The 17,989-nt window shown below is 46.5% G+C and overlaps 1 protein-coding gene across 1 annotated transcript in view; it reads right to left on the bottom strand.

Moving 5' to 3' along the window:
- The window catches only part of FOXK1 (forkhead box K1), a 49,402-nt gene extending 36,202 nt beyond the window's left edge, over window positions 1–13,200 (bottom strand). Inside the window, exon 1 of the mRNA XM_027889450.1 lies at window positions 12,719–13,200. Within this exon, the coding sequence (XP_027745251.1) occupies window positions 12,719–13,101 (383 nt within the window). The 5' untranslated portion in view covers window positions 13,102–13,200. The remainder of the gene's footprint in view (window positions 1–12,718) is intronic.
- Window positions 13,201–17,989: the final 4,789 nt, after the last annotated feature.

Raw genomic sequence — 17,989 nt, 5'->3', positions numbered from 1 at the left:
TATCAGCTGCAAGTAGACACAGATGACCAGCCAGCCACTCCCTCCTCCCAGCCTCCTTTGTGTCAATAAATCTTAACCTGCCTGTTTGAGCAGTGTTTAATCATAAACAGTTCGGAACATGCTCCAGAATATAAACAAAGGTGAGTAGGAGAAAAATGGAGAGTCCAGTCCCGAGAATCGCTCACCACTTGCTGCTGAACCAGGTAACAGAGAGCAGAGAAACAAGGAACTGCTAAGGACCAGAACACAAGCACCTGGTAATCATTTAAAACAGTGGCCACGCAACAACATTAAAGTATCCGGAAGGATTTCAAGGACTAAATGCATTAACATTCTTGGGTTCTCCTAAAAACAAACAAAAAAGAAAAATTAAATTGCTCAGAACACCCACTTAGATGCATGGAAATAAACTACCCTCATTGATCTCATCCCACTGCCATTTACAACAGTCATCTCGATTCCCTTCTGTGTTGCTAATCAAGCTAAAATTACCTCTTCTCTTGCTTACCACACATGCTGGAGCCACAAAAATCAACACAGGGGCAGCAGGATCGATTGTTTCTCTCCACAAGTGCAGCCCACCTTGCTTATATGGTAAATGTGCATTTAGGAACTACAGGATCTCTCCTGGGATTTTGATCACATTTATCATGGGGCTGGATAGCTGTTTAGAGTGGGCAACAGAACAAGTAGATCTTACACTAAAACACTTCTGAACACCTTCTAGTCATTATTGGCCTCTACAGACCTCTGTAAAATGGGCTGCATGAAAATGGGAATTTCAGTCCTGTTAAGCCAGTGTCCATCTTAGAAAAATCAACATCATACTTGTTATTCCTGCTTTGACAGAGAGCTAAAATGTGTCTTAAGCCAGCATCTCCACAGAGCCTTGGAGGACTCTTCATGCCCAAAAGTTTGGGGCATATTCAGAGAACACAGAGATCCATTTATTTGGTTGTCACTCTGACAGCACTGGTATAAAAAATACACACATATCCCAGTGTTCAATTCTAAAGCAGCTCCATTTTAGGTCCTGATGAGATGTTTCAAGGGAAAAAAACTAAACCAAAACAAAATCCCAACCCTATCAGATAACACCCACTAAACAAAGCGAAAATACAGATGAAATTGGCTGAACTACGGAGTGGAACAGAAGCTCATAAGAGAAAAGCACTCTGTGGAGATAAATATTCTTCAAGCATGTGCTTGACAGCAGCCAAGGTTTCATGGTATTGGAAAAACACAGTACAGTGACAAACAAGGTTAGTCCATCCACCCCCTGCTAACTGGCTGTCCCACTAAGTTAATTCAAGTGCATCTCATATGAAACAAAGCAGGATGGTATTTAATTCTATATTCTGCTCTTCCCACCCTTGTCCTCCACCAACCCTTCATCAGGTACCATATTCTACACTGTAAGACTGGAACGGCACACACTGCACAGTCTTGGACCAGGAGTAAGTTTTGCTCAGGCCTTGCAAGGGCTCAGAGCTATGATGTGCCTCACCTTCCTGTAGGATTTCTCACATCCCACTTTCCCCCAGTCCTAGGGAAGTCCTGCCAAACCACAGCTCCCAGCCCCACTGACAACACGTAGCCCCAGCTGCTTCAAGGCTCCTGGACTGTGGCCAGGAGCAGGCAGTGAGTAGTCAGACTGACATTGTTTTCCAGAGATGTCACTGAAATGGTGAACACCAGCTCTGCAACACACACACATATTTACCCACAGCGTTTCTGCACCAGAAAGGGCTGCCTGGCCCCCATTCACACTCAATTTTTCCCTTCTCCAAGACAAACCTTACGATAAGAGCCTAAGTCTGGCTTCCATTCTGCCACAGCAGAGACCACAAGAAATGACTCAGCAGAGTGTGGCCACCGCCAGCATCTCTCACTCCTTCCCTGCTTCTGTGAAATTCAAGAGCCCTTCTGAGAGGCTTTCCAAGCCTCTGTTGATCCCACTGATCTTCGTTAAAATGAAAAAGGTCAATATTAACTATTTTCCTTCTTTGCTCATCTTGGCAGAAGCACTCAGCTATGTTTCTGCCTCAGTCATAAACCACAAATAACACCTACCTCTGTGCCAAAGAAAAGCCCCACCTGCACCCACGCTCTGAGGAACTTCCCTATACCAGCTTCTACAAAGAGCTCTGTTTTCAATAAGAAATCGAGCAGTACACCAAGAATTAAATATGTAGTGACAGTATGGAACTAACTGCAGAGCCACAGCTGGCCTCTGCAAGTAGCACTGGTTATTTATTTCCATACCTCACTCAATACCAAGAATTTTAAATCTTTGCTCAACTGCCATGGAAATTCCAGCCGGCTGCAGATCCTGCCCCTTCCACCACACAATCTGGCCTCAGGCAAGCAGCAACTTCAGCTCTTACCCCTATTTGCACCCTAAGTCCCATTCTTCTTGAGAGGACTCTTTATTACTACAAGTATCTGGATCCTTGGAAATTTTTATACCCTGGAGAAGAAGGAGAAAGTAACCATTTGAAAATATCAGTTCATAAAATCCTCTAATAACCATCACGGAAAGAGGCACTTGCTTCAGCATCTTTGCTGGATACACTGGAGCAGTTTGATTCTCACTTAAAATCTCATTTACAGTGCCATCAACTTTCTTCTAATGGGCCATTCATCATGGAAGGGTTTGCTTTCAAGGAGTCAGCCCAATTCCTTGAAAGGTCTCACAAGTCATTTAGCAGACTTACCCTTCCAAAGCCAGGGAACTACCTATAAAGACATTAGCAAAGGCTGTGCAAAACAAAATAACCTCAGCAAAGCTCAGGAAAAGATCCTAATTTCCACATACGTATGCCAGAAAAAGCTTGTGTGTGGGATGCTACTAACCTTTGAATTCAATCACACTCTCTAAGAGGGCTCTAATACACAGAGCATGACTGTGATGTATTTTCCTTTGAGGCTGGTTCAGTTCATTTAGAAAGTGATTTGAAAGAGCTAATGTACTATTTATGTACATTATAAAAACCGATCCATATGGAGTTAGACTTTGCAAAATGTTCACACAAGTCCGTTCCACTCCCTCGGAAGACATTTCACAATCCATTCAATACCCAGTAGAGGAAGCCAGGATTACTGTTTTAAAACAGCTCTGAGGGTAATTTGAATGTTTTAAAAGCTGACATCTTGTAGACTCGGAGGCAAATAAACATTTGGGGCAGCACAGAGCCTCTCACACAAATGTCTACAAAGTGACATTTACCTGCAGCCTTCAAAATACTGACACTGAAAATAAAGGTTAGAAAAGGCACAAACGTCCCTCCTACTAAAGCAGAGGAAAAGAGAATGATTTTACTGTGATTCAGGAGATGATGATGTACTGGATTGGCTTGTGAAAGGCCACCCAGCAGGACCTGGCTAAGACTGCAAACAATATAAAACAATCCCAAGATTGCTAAGGGGTTTTAAATCCTGCCAGCACATAGGAGAGTGTGCTGAGGGGTTTCTTCTTGAGAGGAGTTAGAACAACATAAGTGACAGTTACCAGGGAAACATTTTACTTTAACTGATGAAGATCCCTCAGATACTACCTTACCTAGAAGATATGCACTTCATAGTTTGCAATATCAGCTTTTTGGGAGAGAGGATTCTCTGTTTTTTTTTTTTTTAACAGGAATTCTCACATTTGCAATACTGTCTGGTGGAGCACAAGGCAGGAGGAAATCGAGAAGAAACCACAGCTGCCTGGAGAAGAGGATGCACCCACTTGGTGACAAGAGAGCTCAGATGCGGAATCACTGTCCATCAAAACAAATGTTGTTTCCTGAGTTCATCCCGTGGCCGTTTGCAGTGAGGCTGAGCTGGGACGTTCAACTGTAAACAGATGATGTGCAAGTCTAAACTACTTGGCTGTGCCTATTTCCAGCAGCCAGTTTGCATATGCCTTGTTTACACAAAACACACAGAGAAAAAAAAAAAAAAACTGCTAGGAACCACGACACATCAGGAATTTTCTCCTAAGAATTGCTATGCCTGAAGACAACTTCACATTAGCAGCAGAGCCTTTGACTTCCTTTGCAGGCCCTCCCAGGGCTAAAACAGTTTCGTTACGGCTTGTCTCGTTAGACGGTGTCTGAGGGAGACATGGGAAGAGATGGAGTAATTATCCAGCTGAATGGATGAGGCAGAAGGAGGCAAAGCCACCCAATTGCCAGGCTTGTTGACAGTCAACACCCCTTTACGCACGGTGGGCAGGCGGCCAACCCAAGGTACACCACGTTACACCGGCCATGGGACAATTAAAAACGGAACCAGATCAATAAATAAATAGCAGTTGGCACATCGCCCACACCAAGAGCCTGCCCTCGCTAGTCTGGGCTACGCCTCAAACTGAATATGAAAAGCAAAGTCATTTTTGGTCTACCCATCGGGTGGAAACAAAATTTGCTTTCTGTGTCTAGTCCTTTTCTCCTCCCACGCACTCAGGATCCTGAGTGTGTAAGAGTCCAGAGTTCTTATGCCCTCGAGAGAGGAAAGGCCTTAAGTTGCTCAAGAACAATTCCTTTAGCAAGTGCACAAACTGGCTCTGCAGGGAGTCCAGTCCTGCTTAGACAAAGTGTTGGTGGCTTCTGTATGTGGCCTTAAGGGAGATGGAAGATTAAAACAGATTGTGTGGGAAGACTTCCCAAGGCTCTCCTTGAAGTGGCAAGAAGCAGAAAAAAGGGGTACAGCTACAATGTTGTATTGCAGAGAGAAAGGGAGGAGACATCCTTGTCCACAGGGCTTGCACCACCTCTGCAAGGCTTTTTGTCTCCTCATTCTGTTCTAAAAAATGGAGTGGATTGTACTTGTACATGAAAGCAGGCTGTGATGCTAGAAGATTCTTGAAACAGGATAATAACTGGTAACAATGTGCTTGAAGTTTTCTTCCATTTCTCCTCCTGTCCTAATCACACAGCATGGATTAACAGATCCAGACAAAGACTGTCCATCTTTGCTCCCTCAGCTAAGGCAGAGCTCCCAATTAACGTCTACATTATTTCTCCCAAACTGACAAGATGTCCTCAAAGAACATGAAAATTACATATCTGGTACATTTAAAGGAGGGAGGAAAAACCACCGTAAGTAAATTGCGCGTACACAACAAACGACAACCCAAGAAATTAAACTCGCTTTTAAATTACTAAAAATAGACGGGATGGGAGGGAAGGGACTATCAATCAAATCTCAGAGTCGCTGAATATTCAAAGAACAGCCTCCTAATAGACTGCTCTCTCAAGATTGCTTGAAATTTTTATGATTAAAAAATGCACGAAGACATGCAAAAAAGGAGCAGTAGGATAATGAAAAGCAAAATACATGACAGAAGAGGATACAGAGTATTAATTAGGCCATTAAGATACTTAAATGTTTAACTGTCCAATAAAATATGTATTTCATAAAACTTAAGTGCCATGCAGAGGGAATGCACACATGCATTTACTGAGCTGTTCTGAAGAAGCCCAAGATGAGAATTACTAGCGAAAAACATTTGTGGACAAGAGTGAGTAGACATTAGGAAAATTGTATTTGTACTATGAAAACAAAGAATATGCTGTTGGATGGAAATTTTCACTCACATTTACTTAAGCAAGAAATTAATCTGCCCTATAAGCATCTCATCAATCTGCTTTTATGAGGAGTCTGCAGTCAAGTGAAATAGGGAAACTTCTAAATACTTGACAAAACTGTTCAGTGATTAATACTGAATTATTGACTGAAGCGAATGCATTAAGACCAGACAATAATTTGTACTCACAATTAGTCGATTAACCATGTCTGGAAGTACATCAAGATGTCTTTTTATAGCCCACATTCAGGAGACAAAAAAAATGCTTCACTTTTTCCATCTTACAGGTTTGTACAAAAAAAAAAAAAAAAAAAATCACTGCAAAATGACACCCAAACCTTCAGCTCCACATTTTTCTTGGTTTCAGCCTTGCAGTCTGTTACATCAGATCGGCCATTTTCAAATGCACAAATTGACTTTTTTACATAAGTTTACCAGTCAGAAAACAATGCACAAGCTCAGTGGACTGCTCAGACAGTTGCTACAAAATATATGCACGTTTAAGAGAATAAATACCTCAAAGACCTTAACCACCGAATACACAAGCTCCACAGCACATTTACCTTTCACACTTTGGGTTTTTTTTTTAATGTGGATATCCTAGCCTTGAGTCTGCAACCTCAGGAAACTCCCAGATGCACGGGGACTGAACCAAAGAAAATAAAACAAAAGCTGGTGTTGAGTATGGCTACATGTGAGAGAGGCCTCTGTGCTCTGGACTGCTAGTAAGGAAAAGGAGAGGAAAGAATCCGTGCTAAAAGCAAATGAGAATTTTTCTCCCTTTTCATTAACATCACCAGCTCAAGCGCACATGATTTTTCTTTTTTTAAACCACATTTCCACTGGGATTGGGGAGGGAAGGCTGGCTCATCCACATCTAAGCAGCAGAAAGGTGAAGCTTGGTCTGTGAAGCATTTCTGGCTACGGTGCCCCTTGGCTCTGACAGCAGAACACCCCGACACTCAGTAGAGTTACAGGGAGCTCCGAGTAAATCACCACATGTCAGAGGAGCTGATATGGAGCTGAGTGCTAGAAGAGATCCACCCTGAATAGGAAAGCCAGCTGGAGCTGTCAGATCTCAGAGTGGTTTAACAAGCACCTCACCAGCCTGTGTCCCCTCTGTCACCCCACGCTGTCACAGAGCAGCCCCCCCAGACACTTTTCCCGAGCTCCAGGCTCATCACTCCGCAATCTGCACAAACTCCTGTCAATAACACACACTAATTACCACACCTGGGCCAGTAATGAGCCTTTATTTGCATGGCATAAGTGGCAAATTCAAGTAGTTTCCTGTTCTCTACCAACATCCTGTTGCCACATCTACTCCTCCAGGAAACTGCAACACCGAGCAAGAGAATTTGGCGTCCCACAGAACAGCTCTGACGCCAAATGGCTTTCGGAGCAGTTACCAGGAGCTTGCTTACAAAGAAAACAATCACATTAATCTGGTTGTCATTTCTGCTTTCAGTTATTCAGTGCAAGGCTGCCTATCCCGTTTTCTAGAGGGGGAGAGGAAAAAAAAAAAAAAGCAAACAGCATTATTTTGATTTGTCACCAGAAGTCAAAACAGATGCTCTACGGGGAAGATGCTGACACATCTGGCACCAAAATAACTTAAGATATGAATTACTACAGATTTCATCATTTTTACTTGCATTTTCATAAAAGCAAAAAACCTCCAAACTCATTCATCCCCTAGATTTATATAAAAACACAACAGTACCAACTGGAAGGATCCCACAGTCAGTTAAGGATACCTGAGCTGGCAAACACAAAGAAGTTACACCAGCACAACTTGAAACAACATTTAAGCCTTTATAGTTGAGGCTCTGCACAAAAATGTACAAGACAAGTGTGGCATGTTCTTGTTAGATTAATCTTTTCATTATCAACACATCAGCTAAGCTGAACCAAGCCTGGTTTAAAAGAATCCATAAGGACATGCACTGAGTTTTGCATAGCCTTAGTTTATATTCACAGCCTGACTTTACAGCACAGCTATTTTTGAATCAACAAATTGAGCAGCAGTTTCACATGAGAGAAACTTTCCTTAAACGTTTAATATAACTCATGACAAATTGAGCTGCTTAGCCAAAAATTATTACTTGACACGAATTCCATAATTAAAATCAAGTAATCCTTTATCACATCTTGCCGTGCAACAAAAAAACCTGTTCTCAAAGGCAGTCTTTGAAATTAAGTAAGAGCATGAAAAATACAAGACGAAGCACTAAGAAAGCAAATCTTTGAAGAGTTTCTAGCGAGAGCAAAACCACCATCCACAAGTTGCAGCACAGCAAACGACGCGTTTCAAACAAAGAACGAAAAAAATGGTTGCAAATGCAGATTACACAATATTTAAGAAGTCAAACTACCTGAGGAGTTAACCAGAGACAACATACATATGCAGCACTTCAGAAACAACCAGCTCTGTAGTGGTGGTGATGTGGTCAAGGCGTTTCCTTGGTGTGTGCAGGGAGGGTGGGCAGCTCCCTCGGAGATGTGAGGACACCCTGCCTCGTGCCCACCGTGATGGCATCGCTCAAAACCACAAGAACGGAGGGCGAGAGGCTGGTGAGGTCACCAAAACACTGAGGGGAATTGTGCATATCTCCATTTTTCTAGAATATGTTGTTTGGTGGTTTTTTTGGGTTTTTTGGTTTTTTTTTTGCTTGAATTAGTGCCTCGAGTTACTGGCTAACAGACTGTACAGTCGTGTCCCTTAGAAACTGGCTGTGACTCTCCATTTTCTGCTGGGTTACTAAAGCCCAGTTGCAGAGACACCCCCACTGCCCAAACGCTGAAGGGAACTTGTGTACTCCCAATACAGAAAGATGAATGCACGAGTAAAATTCTGCAGGATCAGCACCTTGATATGTGGTGGAGAGTACTGGGCTATTTATTTTTGTCAAGTTTATTGAGTGCCTAGGAAAACCCTATTATAAATAAAGCAGCATGCTCTTAATAAAACTTCACATGCATGGTAAGTTTTCAATTTATACTGGGGTTTATATACATAATAAATTTTTTTATTTTAACTCCACGTTTTAATTTTATTTCATGCGTTCATATATTTACTTCCCCTGTATTTACGCTCAACCTAAAAAAGCTCCTCCATTTATTTCTTCCATTTCCTAAACACTAAAAGAACTACATGTTTAAAAAACCTGTTTTTATGCTTTGAAATCTCATCCTGGAAGAACCCATTTACACTGAAAAACACCAACCTCAGGCTCCATTAATTGCGCTACTGCAAAAATTCAAGACGGTCACAGAAGCAATAAGCAAATATCCCATGAAGCATTCCCAGACAAGCACCATTTTCCAATCTATCGAGCTCCTAGTTCGAAAAGCTCAAGTGCCATTATCAGGCTGTGCTCAAGCAATATTTGCAGGTTTTAGTCAATAGAACTTTTGTATTTAGGAGCATTTGAATACCTGACCCATACCTGCTTAAAATTCAGGTTAGCAAGTTTAACTTTCAACTGTATCAGTTCCTTTGGTACCGAGACAGAAAAATAAATAAATAAATAAATAAATAAATAGCTTATTTTAGTTACTGGAAGTCTCTAACTTGTAATTGTCACTTACTTTAAAAATTGAATCCCATTTGAAGACAACAACATTAATAATTCAGCATTAACCTGATCCTGTAAACATCTGGTTACACTGTAAATTTGAAGAAATTACTGTCTTCCACAGAAAAAAGTACTCCAGCTAAGGGTTCCTGTTCTTATACTTTCGCTGGTATTAACAGTTTTTAAAACCCAGTGCATATCCTGCTAATTTTGAGTTTCGCTCCTTTTTATAGAAAAATACCGAGATATTTATCCACTGATTTCCAGCTCCCAGTAGCACAGCTAAAAAACCCACCACAAGCTAAGAAAAGAGTTTCTAGCAATCCTTAATTTGATTTGAAGCACTTGGTTTTGATGTGAGTACTTCCATAATTTCATCTTGATTTATATTTGTAATGCCTGCTGCAGTGTGGCACTTATTAATTAAACTGATTAAGGGTCTTCAGCTGTACCCTGGGCCCTCCACTCTTCCACCCACTTTGCTCCTAACTGTCATTAACCTCTAGGAGAAGCCCTCCTTGTTGGTCATTATTCTTTAATTATGCTTTATAGTTATGTCATCACATCTGTGAAATACAGCCTCCCCTAACAACACAGCTGTGGAATATGACACTCCTGCCCAGCAGTAAAATCCTGGGTACAGCAGATTAAATGTACACACGATGCTGATGGAGGAAGTGATAGGAAGCTTTTCGAAGGCCCTTGATTTTGAACAGGTCTGTTGAGACAGGAGGTACGTAGGGTCTTCAAGAGAGAGGCCTCAAATTCTTCCTCTTTCCTCCCTTCCCCACCCCTCCTGACAAAAATCTTCTGCACATTTCAGGAATAACCACTCCTAAACTTAGAAAACTTCACAAAGAGAACTTCTACACGGAAACAGCGAAGCGAGAAGAAACCTCAGAAACAGAACTTATGAGCTCAGAATCTATTTTTTTAACAAATACTATGAATTACAGCTGAAAGGCACTTTTTCCTGGAACCCTCTGCTTCCATTCATGATCTCATGATGCACAAGCATTTCCTCTGCATGTAATATAACAGCAGCAGTGACTGCAGTGGTCCAAAAGAAATAGGACTTGGCACATTTCTGCCATCCTTTGCAGGTGGGGGGGTGGAAGAAAGGCGGGCAACCATCCAAAACCACTGGTTCTTAAAATATTACAGCAAGAGCTCCCCACAAGGACCTCCCTGTAAATTAATGCAATGACCATTAATTTCTGAAATATAAAATAAACTGTACATTCTGCCCCCACGAGAAGGTGGGGCTGTATCAAACAGGGCAGAAGTGTCACCATAACATACAGGACAATCCACAGTTTCTTCTGCAAAGTCTGTGTATTACAACCTGTCCTCACTCTGTCCTCCTTTCGACAATATGAGCTGGCAGTAAGCACCCAGGATTCCGTACAGAGAGGAAATGGTACCAGCCAGCACTTCGTGTTTACTGGGGAGGGGAGATTTTGGTGTGTCTGTGTGTGTGTGTAGCAGGGTGACTGGGAGGGAATTGTCTGATTTTTCAAGAGCGGAGATAACGAGATAACAGCAGACAGTTTAAAGCCTCAATCAAGACTGTGTATACCAGGATTTTCTTTTTCCTGGTCTGGGTTACAAACCCTTGACTGGCCAGTAAGGAGTTGTTTACCTGTTAGAAGCAAGGGGGCAAATTCCTTTAGATTGATGCAAAACATTTTCCTACTCTGGAAGTCAGAAAGGGAGGAGCATCAAGTTTATTTATGTAGCTCAAACAGCGGTCAAACTAAGAGGATGTCTTATTGTGCAGAGTTCATAACTGAACATTAAACTCCTCCTTTTAAAGCAATGAAGAAGGAAAACTACCATTCCCACTCCAGAAGTCACGAGCAAAGGGGAGAGAAATACACAACCAAGTTGCTGCTCGAGAGAGTTTTCTATCACAATGCTTATGATTAACCAAGTGAAGAAACAGAATGGCAGGGAGGAGAGAGCTTGCACAGATAAACCCAAAGCCAGAGGGAACGACAACAAGAAATGCCCTGGGCTTTGGGTGGTCTTGTTTTACACAGCCAGATTAATTAAAGAGACACTAAAGGACATCTCTTTTAGAAAATGAAACACGTTACAAACCAAAACGCCTCAGAGAGCGAGCAGCTAGGGAGTTATAACTAAATTACTACGTACAAAATGAAGCAGCCTGCAGAGGAAATGAGTAATTAAAAAACCCTCCCCTGAGCTACAGGCTGGTGAGCGAGGGGTAACTCCAGGACCCTGGTGCTGGAGGTAAACAGTACCAAGACGCGACAGACGAAAACAGCTGTTTTATACAAACAACAAAACCCCAATCTCCTGACTTTTCAGCACCTTTTCACTCAGAGATGGCATTAGACACAGTCTGCCTGGTACAACCTGAAGAGATGCAGGCAGGAATTACATCACCCACCACCACCACCACGCTGCTGCCCCGGGGTGAAGCACTGCAGTCGCTGGACAGTGCTCAGCAAACATAAACAATGTTTGCAGAGGAAGAAAGAAATGCATGTCAACCTTGTTCTTCTTCCTGCAAGAGAGTTAAACAGACCAAAGACAACCACCTCCCTGCCAGCAGAGAAACTCTTCTGCAGCCCTCTCCCCTTCCCCAAGGAGGGAAAGACACCTTGAGCACCTGCTGTCCAGGTGTCCTGGGGAGCAGCATCACCCCTGGCCTGGCCTGACTCCTTCATTTTTCTGTTGCCTCAGAGAAACACCAGGAACAACACTCAATTTGCCAACCCTTAAATAAGCACTCTGGCAAAGTGGTTTCCAACTTTTTCCACTAGATCTTTTCCAGGGAAGGCAACGCCTGGGTGTAGCACGTTTTAGCCGACTGACAACAATCCTTCTTCACTGATTCGTCTTTTTGAAAACCCTTAGAGTCCACTAGTTGAACATGAGTCTGTTGGCAGGCGGGCATGGAGGATAATAACCCTGGGCAACACCCTGCAGTAAGGGGCTCACAGTTTTTGCCCAGACATGGTTCCCTCAGAGGGAGCAGCCCCAGGCCCAATGAACATCATCCCCTTACTCAGTCATAGATGGCAGCAAAGGCGAGAACACCCCTGCTGAAGTTGAGGTGGATGCCCTGGCTGTCTCCAGGCAGATATTCCTCACCACCACCTCAGGCTGTCCATCAGCTGAGTGTCCCTCACCCACTGTGACCAACCTCAAGCGAGGGGACCCTCACCATGAGGGTGAGCAGGGGGATCCCTCACAGCCCCCTTATCACCTGTGGCCCCCTCACCGTCACCTGAAGCCCCCCAACTTCTTCAGAGGTAGACTCTCAGGCCCTTAGTGGGCAAGGGGGACCCTTTACTGTCTCCTTCATCAGCGGTGGGCCCTCACCGTCACCTCAGGCCCTGACAGACCCACATCCCCTGCGCGGGGACACCTCCACAGCCCCTCGGTGGGGGCAAGGGACCCCTCACACCCCTCCTGCGAGCCCCCTCTCCGCCCAGCCCCGCGTCCCCTCCCCGGGGCGGAGGGTCCCCGTCCGGCCCCTCGGGCCGCCCCTGCCCCCCGGAGCGGGCCCGGCCCCGCCGCCCCCGGCACTCACTGCGGCGGGAGCTGCAGGGCCGGGCCGCCGCGGCGCTGGAAGGCGCCGTCCACGAAGACGCCGTTCTTGCCGAGGCAGCGCAGGTAGAAGTGCGGCTCCTGGAAGCTGAGCTGCAGGTGCCGCCGCGAGATGAAGCTGGAGTGCCCCATGTTGACGTCCACCGACCCCTGCGAGGAGTTGCGGCCTATGGTGACGGCCGGCTGCCGCATGAGGAACTCGAACTCGCGGCCCTGCAGCCGCGCCAGCACCGGCCCGGCGCAGGCGGCGGGCGGCGCGGCCGGGGGCGGCGGCCCGGGAGGGGGCGCGGCGGCGGGGCTGCAGGGCGCCGAGCGCAGCGCCAGCAGAGCCCGCGCCCCGCTGCTGTCCTCCCCGACTTCGGCCATGTTCCCCGGCAGCGAGCGAGCCAGCGTACCGGCCTCCGGGGCGGGGCCGGCGGGGCGGGGATGGCGGGGACGCGGGGCGGGGCGGGAGCCGCGCCGGCCGCCGCCTCCCCCCCGGCCGCTCCGTCGGGCGCGGCCGCCCCGCCGCGGTCCGGGGTGCGGGGCGGGGGCGGCAACGGCGGCCGCGCGGCGCCGCCTGCGGGGCAGGGCGGGCAGCGCAGCCCCGGCGTGAGGGAGCGGTCCCGCCTTGGGGGGGGGCCGGAGCTCGGCGGTTAAACCGCTCCGTGTGCCGGGTCCGAGCGCTGGGTCACCTCGGGAACACCAACCCCCCCGCCTCAAACCGATGTGCTCCGGGGCTTTCTGTGGGGCAGGGGAGCATCCACCCCACGGCGGGGCTCTGGGCTCGGGGGCCTTTTGCTGCCGCGCCACAGAGTCACAGAATTTTGGGTTGGAAGGGACCACCCCTGGGCAGGGACACCTTCCACTATCCCACTTTGCTCCAGACCCTGTCCAGCCTGGCCTTGGACACTTCCAGGGGCAGCCACAGCTTCTCTGGGCAACCTGTGCCAGGGCTTCTCCACCCTCACAGCCAAGAATTTCTTCCCAATATCCCATCTAACCCTGTCCTCTGACAGTTTGAAGCTGGGGGAATCATAAAACCGTGGTATGGTTTGGGTTCCAACACCCTACTGTGGACAGGGACATATTCCATGCGACCGGGTTGCTCCAAGCCCTGTCCAGCCTGTCCTTGAACACTTCTAAGGTTGTCATCACACCCCACCAAGTCCCACCGTGCTGTGAGATGGGAATTCCATCGCAATACAGCTTTATTACCCCCGAACTGTTTGCCAAGGCTTGCTGAAGGGGGAGATTCATCCCACATTCACAAAGGTTTAAAACAGCTTAATTCATTTTTATAGAGTTTATATATATACACACACACACACACACACTCATATATGAATGTATATACTCATATAGTGTTTTTATACTCATATAGCTTTACACCATTTCTCATTATAAGGGAGTATGTAGGTTGTTTAGCTTGCATTACATTATCACTTGCTTTGGATTACTTTCTATATATATGATTATATATGATGTTTTTATCTATGTTTATATTAATGATAAAGGACACGTTCTTTGCATCAATGGCATGCATTTGCCTCGTATATAGTCTGTGCTATGCACATATATCCAATCTATCCAGGTTAAACAGGTAAAATGTTTCTATATAGGTGAGCTGGTGATACTGTGCAGAATCCTGAATTGTTAAGTAACCAGAAAATACAATGGATTTGAGAATCTTGTGGGAGGGAGCAGCAGTAATTGCATGTTTCTTCAGGTCGTGTGGGTAATGGGGCAGCTCGTAGCAAGGCTGCTCAACAGCTTCGAGGAGACGGGGAAAAAAAAAATCCCATAACTGGTCAAAAGTGCAGAGCAAATTTCAGCGATGAAAACTGTAATTAAACGAGCTGGAATCAGTCCAGGACCACAAGGTTAACATCCCTGTTCCTGAAACATCTTCCCTGAGATGTTTAATGACTGCTGAGCAGTTGGGACTGCATTAGACATCTCACCCGAGACACCGTCTTCAGTGCGAGTGCTCTTTGCCTCTGCAGTTCAGTACCAAACGAGAGGAAGAAAGAAAAGCCCTGACTAACAAAACACCAATCTCACCTCCTTCACAGCAGTGTCAGCTCTGCAGTGAGGCCCAGCACAGCAAAAGGTTGCAGGAGAGGGAGGAAAGGCATCCCTGGAGGGGGCATGGGGAGGAGGGAGGTGGTCACGAGAAGTGGCCACGCTGGAGGCCTGGAATTACATTACATCTGAAATACTGCTCGAAGTGGTGAGGAGCAATTAAGTGGGGTCCCAACATGCAGCAGTGGCATAACCTGAGCCCCAGTGGGGACCTTTACTGCCCGCACCTGCCTGCCTGAGCTCCTCTCCTGCCCCGAAGTGCTCGGCTAGAAAGCAAAAATGTGGCCGTGGGGTCGGTGAGAGCCAGAACAACACTCTGCCTGATGGGAGAACTAGCTCAAGCCTTTAGACCCTTCACATCAGGATGAGCATGCTGGTAACTCTGCTTAAAGATGGACCCAAGGTGGTAGGCAGGTGAGTGGGAGCAGGAAAGGTGAGACCTCATATCAAAGCAGCTTTAGTCCTGTCAAAAAAATATAAAAGAGAAAGCAGCACCAGAGAGATTTTAGTTGGCGTCTAAAGATTTTCTAAAACCTCAAATTGTGTCATTTGACCTGGAGGGCCCTGAAAGGATCAGAAATAGGGTGAGGCTATTACCAGGTGTTGTCAGTAAATGTTTCTGTGGCGGCATGGGAAAACATTTTGTGGGCCGGCTGGCTCAGGGCAGGAGCAGGGTGGTGGTTCCAAACTCAGGAGTTACAGGGAGCCCCGTGGACCCACGTGGCTCTTCTGATGTGGGGCCAAGAGATGTGTCACTGCCAGGGCTGTTTACTGCTCCCTCACTGGATACAGGCTACAGATTTCTGCAGCTCCAGTCAGGGCATAACCCCAGGGCTGACACGTGAGGCTGGCTGCAAAGATCCTCACCCTGCTTCAGAGCCCCAGGGCAGAGCTGGTGCAGCCTCACTCATCCAGGGCTGCGAAGCTGGTGATGTCAGTGGGCACATCCACACGTGCCACGGTCACTCTGCAGCCACCGGGGCACTCCTGCAGCACCAATCGGTGAGATTTTTCTTACAGCTCTTTTCCTTTCAAACCTGCAAATTTCTTCTGAGTGGAATTTGCTGCTTAAGCCAGCACCGCTGCTGAGATAAATCGCAGCTTCATGCAAAATGTGATCAAGTGGTGTTCAGAAACAGGATTCCTCTGAGCTGCCTGATGGGTTGTGCTTAGCATCGTGTCTCACCAGCTCATCTGCCTGTGGCATCCTTTCCCTAAGCTTCTTGTGCCGTGAGGAACAGAGCGCTGTGCTCGGCAGCCTCCAACGCTCGCTCGGCTCTAATCCGCCTGCAACAGCATCAAACCAAGGGCCCTTCAGCCTCGGAAACGCTTTGTGCTCCTCCAGTCAGCTAATCCTGCTTAAAGCCAAGCTGACTGCCCCGGTGTAAATGCCTGATGTAAACGCACTCAAAATTGTTTGAATTAAATTTATCTCATCCCTCATGGCTGGATTGACTTCCCAGCGGTGCCTTTTCCTCAGCAGGGTTTTACAAGGATGTGTCGGCAGGTGTGGCCAAACTTCCTGACTCTGCGAGTTGCCTGCTAAAATACTCAAATGGCCAGGAGCTGCCAGCCAGGTTTCATGAGCTGTGGGGAGCTGAGCATAGTTCTTGTGCCATCCGAGATGTGGATATGGGAATGGCACCTTGGCCATCCCTGGCCATGCAAACTGGTCACCTGTGGGTCCACTCCAACCAGAACTGTGCTCAGCCACAGGTGTGGTGTGAGGCCAACACCCTGTGCAAGCAATGACTGCCTGTGCTCATGCAGAAATAATCCCTCCTGGCACTTTGCAGAGACACCTTGAGCCATTTTGAGCTGCTCCAGCGCTCTGTGCAACAGAGGAAGGAGGAGAAATTAAACATTCAAACAAAGAAGCTGCGAGAGCAGAAAATAGCTGGGATAGAGTCGGCGTTACTCAGAGAGCAGTGAGAAACCCAACTGTCCTTTGTCAAATATTTGCTTGGCTGTGTGTCATTGCTGACTGTCCCAGTACAGCGACACACGGCAGGAGTCTGTTTTGTGCTATCAATTGTGGGCAAATGAATGTAATGGGTTGTTATGGTCACCCAGATACCACCACATTGGGCAAACACAAATCCTGCAGAAACAGTGATAAAAGGGTACATTTCTGTATTTATCTGCTGGACGGCGTCTGCTTAAAAACACTGCGTTTCTCTCAGTGAAATGCTGCATTTCTATGGCATTTCACATTGGTGTTGCTCACTGTTCCGGTGCGTGAGACTGAATACACATTTATCAAGCCTCAGTTCAGCAAAGAATCTGCCTGGCTTCAGCACTGCAGGAAATCTGTTCTACCCCCAGACCGAAGCGTAATTGGAAAGCAGCTTCGACAGAAAGGAACGATGAGAGCTGCACGCTGGGCGTGAGCCTCTTGATGTACTTACCCAGCAGCTACACAACACGGTGGTGCTCACAATGAAAGCCAGCCTAATGTGCACGGCCCTGACCCAGGAAGGAGGAGGAGAGGAGTGAAGGAAAGCAATTACTCTGAGGAAAACAGGCTCTGCTGTCCCCGCATTTGCCCAGTCCAGCATTTCTCCTGAGCATGGTGCCAATCTGATGGGGTTAATGGTAGCAGGGCTTCTACTGATGCAAAGTGTGCATCATTAACAAGCAAGCAGAGGCTTCAGGACCTGCATCACACAAACACTTCAATAACATACAAAAGAAGAGGGCAGTGTTTCCTCAAATTCCTGCCCAGCTCCCCGCAACCCTTCTCCCTTTCCCTTCCCTCAGCCATCGAGTAGGTTTTTAAACGCTGTTGTGGTTTTTGTCCAAACTGATTTGAAGCAGTGTAAGTGATGAGCAGTGTGCCCTGTATCTGTGGAGTTACTTTCCCCAGCACACCTGCGCTCGGGAGCAGCCTCACTTCCCTCTCCAGCTGGCTGGGTTTTAATCCTGCTTTGTGTCTCAGGGAAATCACTGTGATGTGACACAGGAGCAAAAAGGGGTTTGCACTTACATGTGTCTGGTGGGATTTTCTTCTTCACCAAGCAACTGCAAGAAGTTAAATAAAATGCATTGTTTTGAAATATATTCAGGCACACGATGGTATCTGTCTGACACGCACACACAAGTTTGTATGGTGTCTAACTCAGCCTCCCCAGGCATTTCTACCTGTTTTCTCAATTCTGTTGCAGGATCTGTGATTTTAACCTCAATCCTT

This window comes from Empidonax traillii, unplaced genomic scaffold (genome assembly GCF_003031625.1).
Source record: "Empidonax traillii isolate 1590-97213 ecotype Southwest subspecies unplaced genomic scaffold, ASM303162v1 scaffold263:size1499331, whole genome shotgun sequence".
NCBI classification, from domain to species: Eukaryota; Metazoa; Chordata; class Aves; order Passeriformes; family Tyrannidae; genus Empidonax; species Empidonax traillii.
The sequence above is the reverse complement of the archived record's forward strand: the minus strand, read 5'-3'. Positions and strand labels throughout refer to the sequence as shown.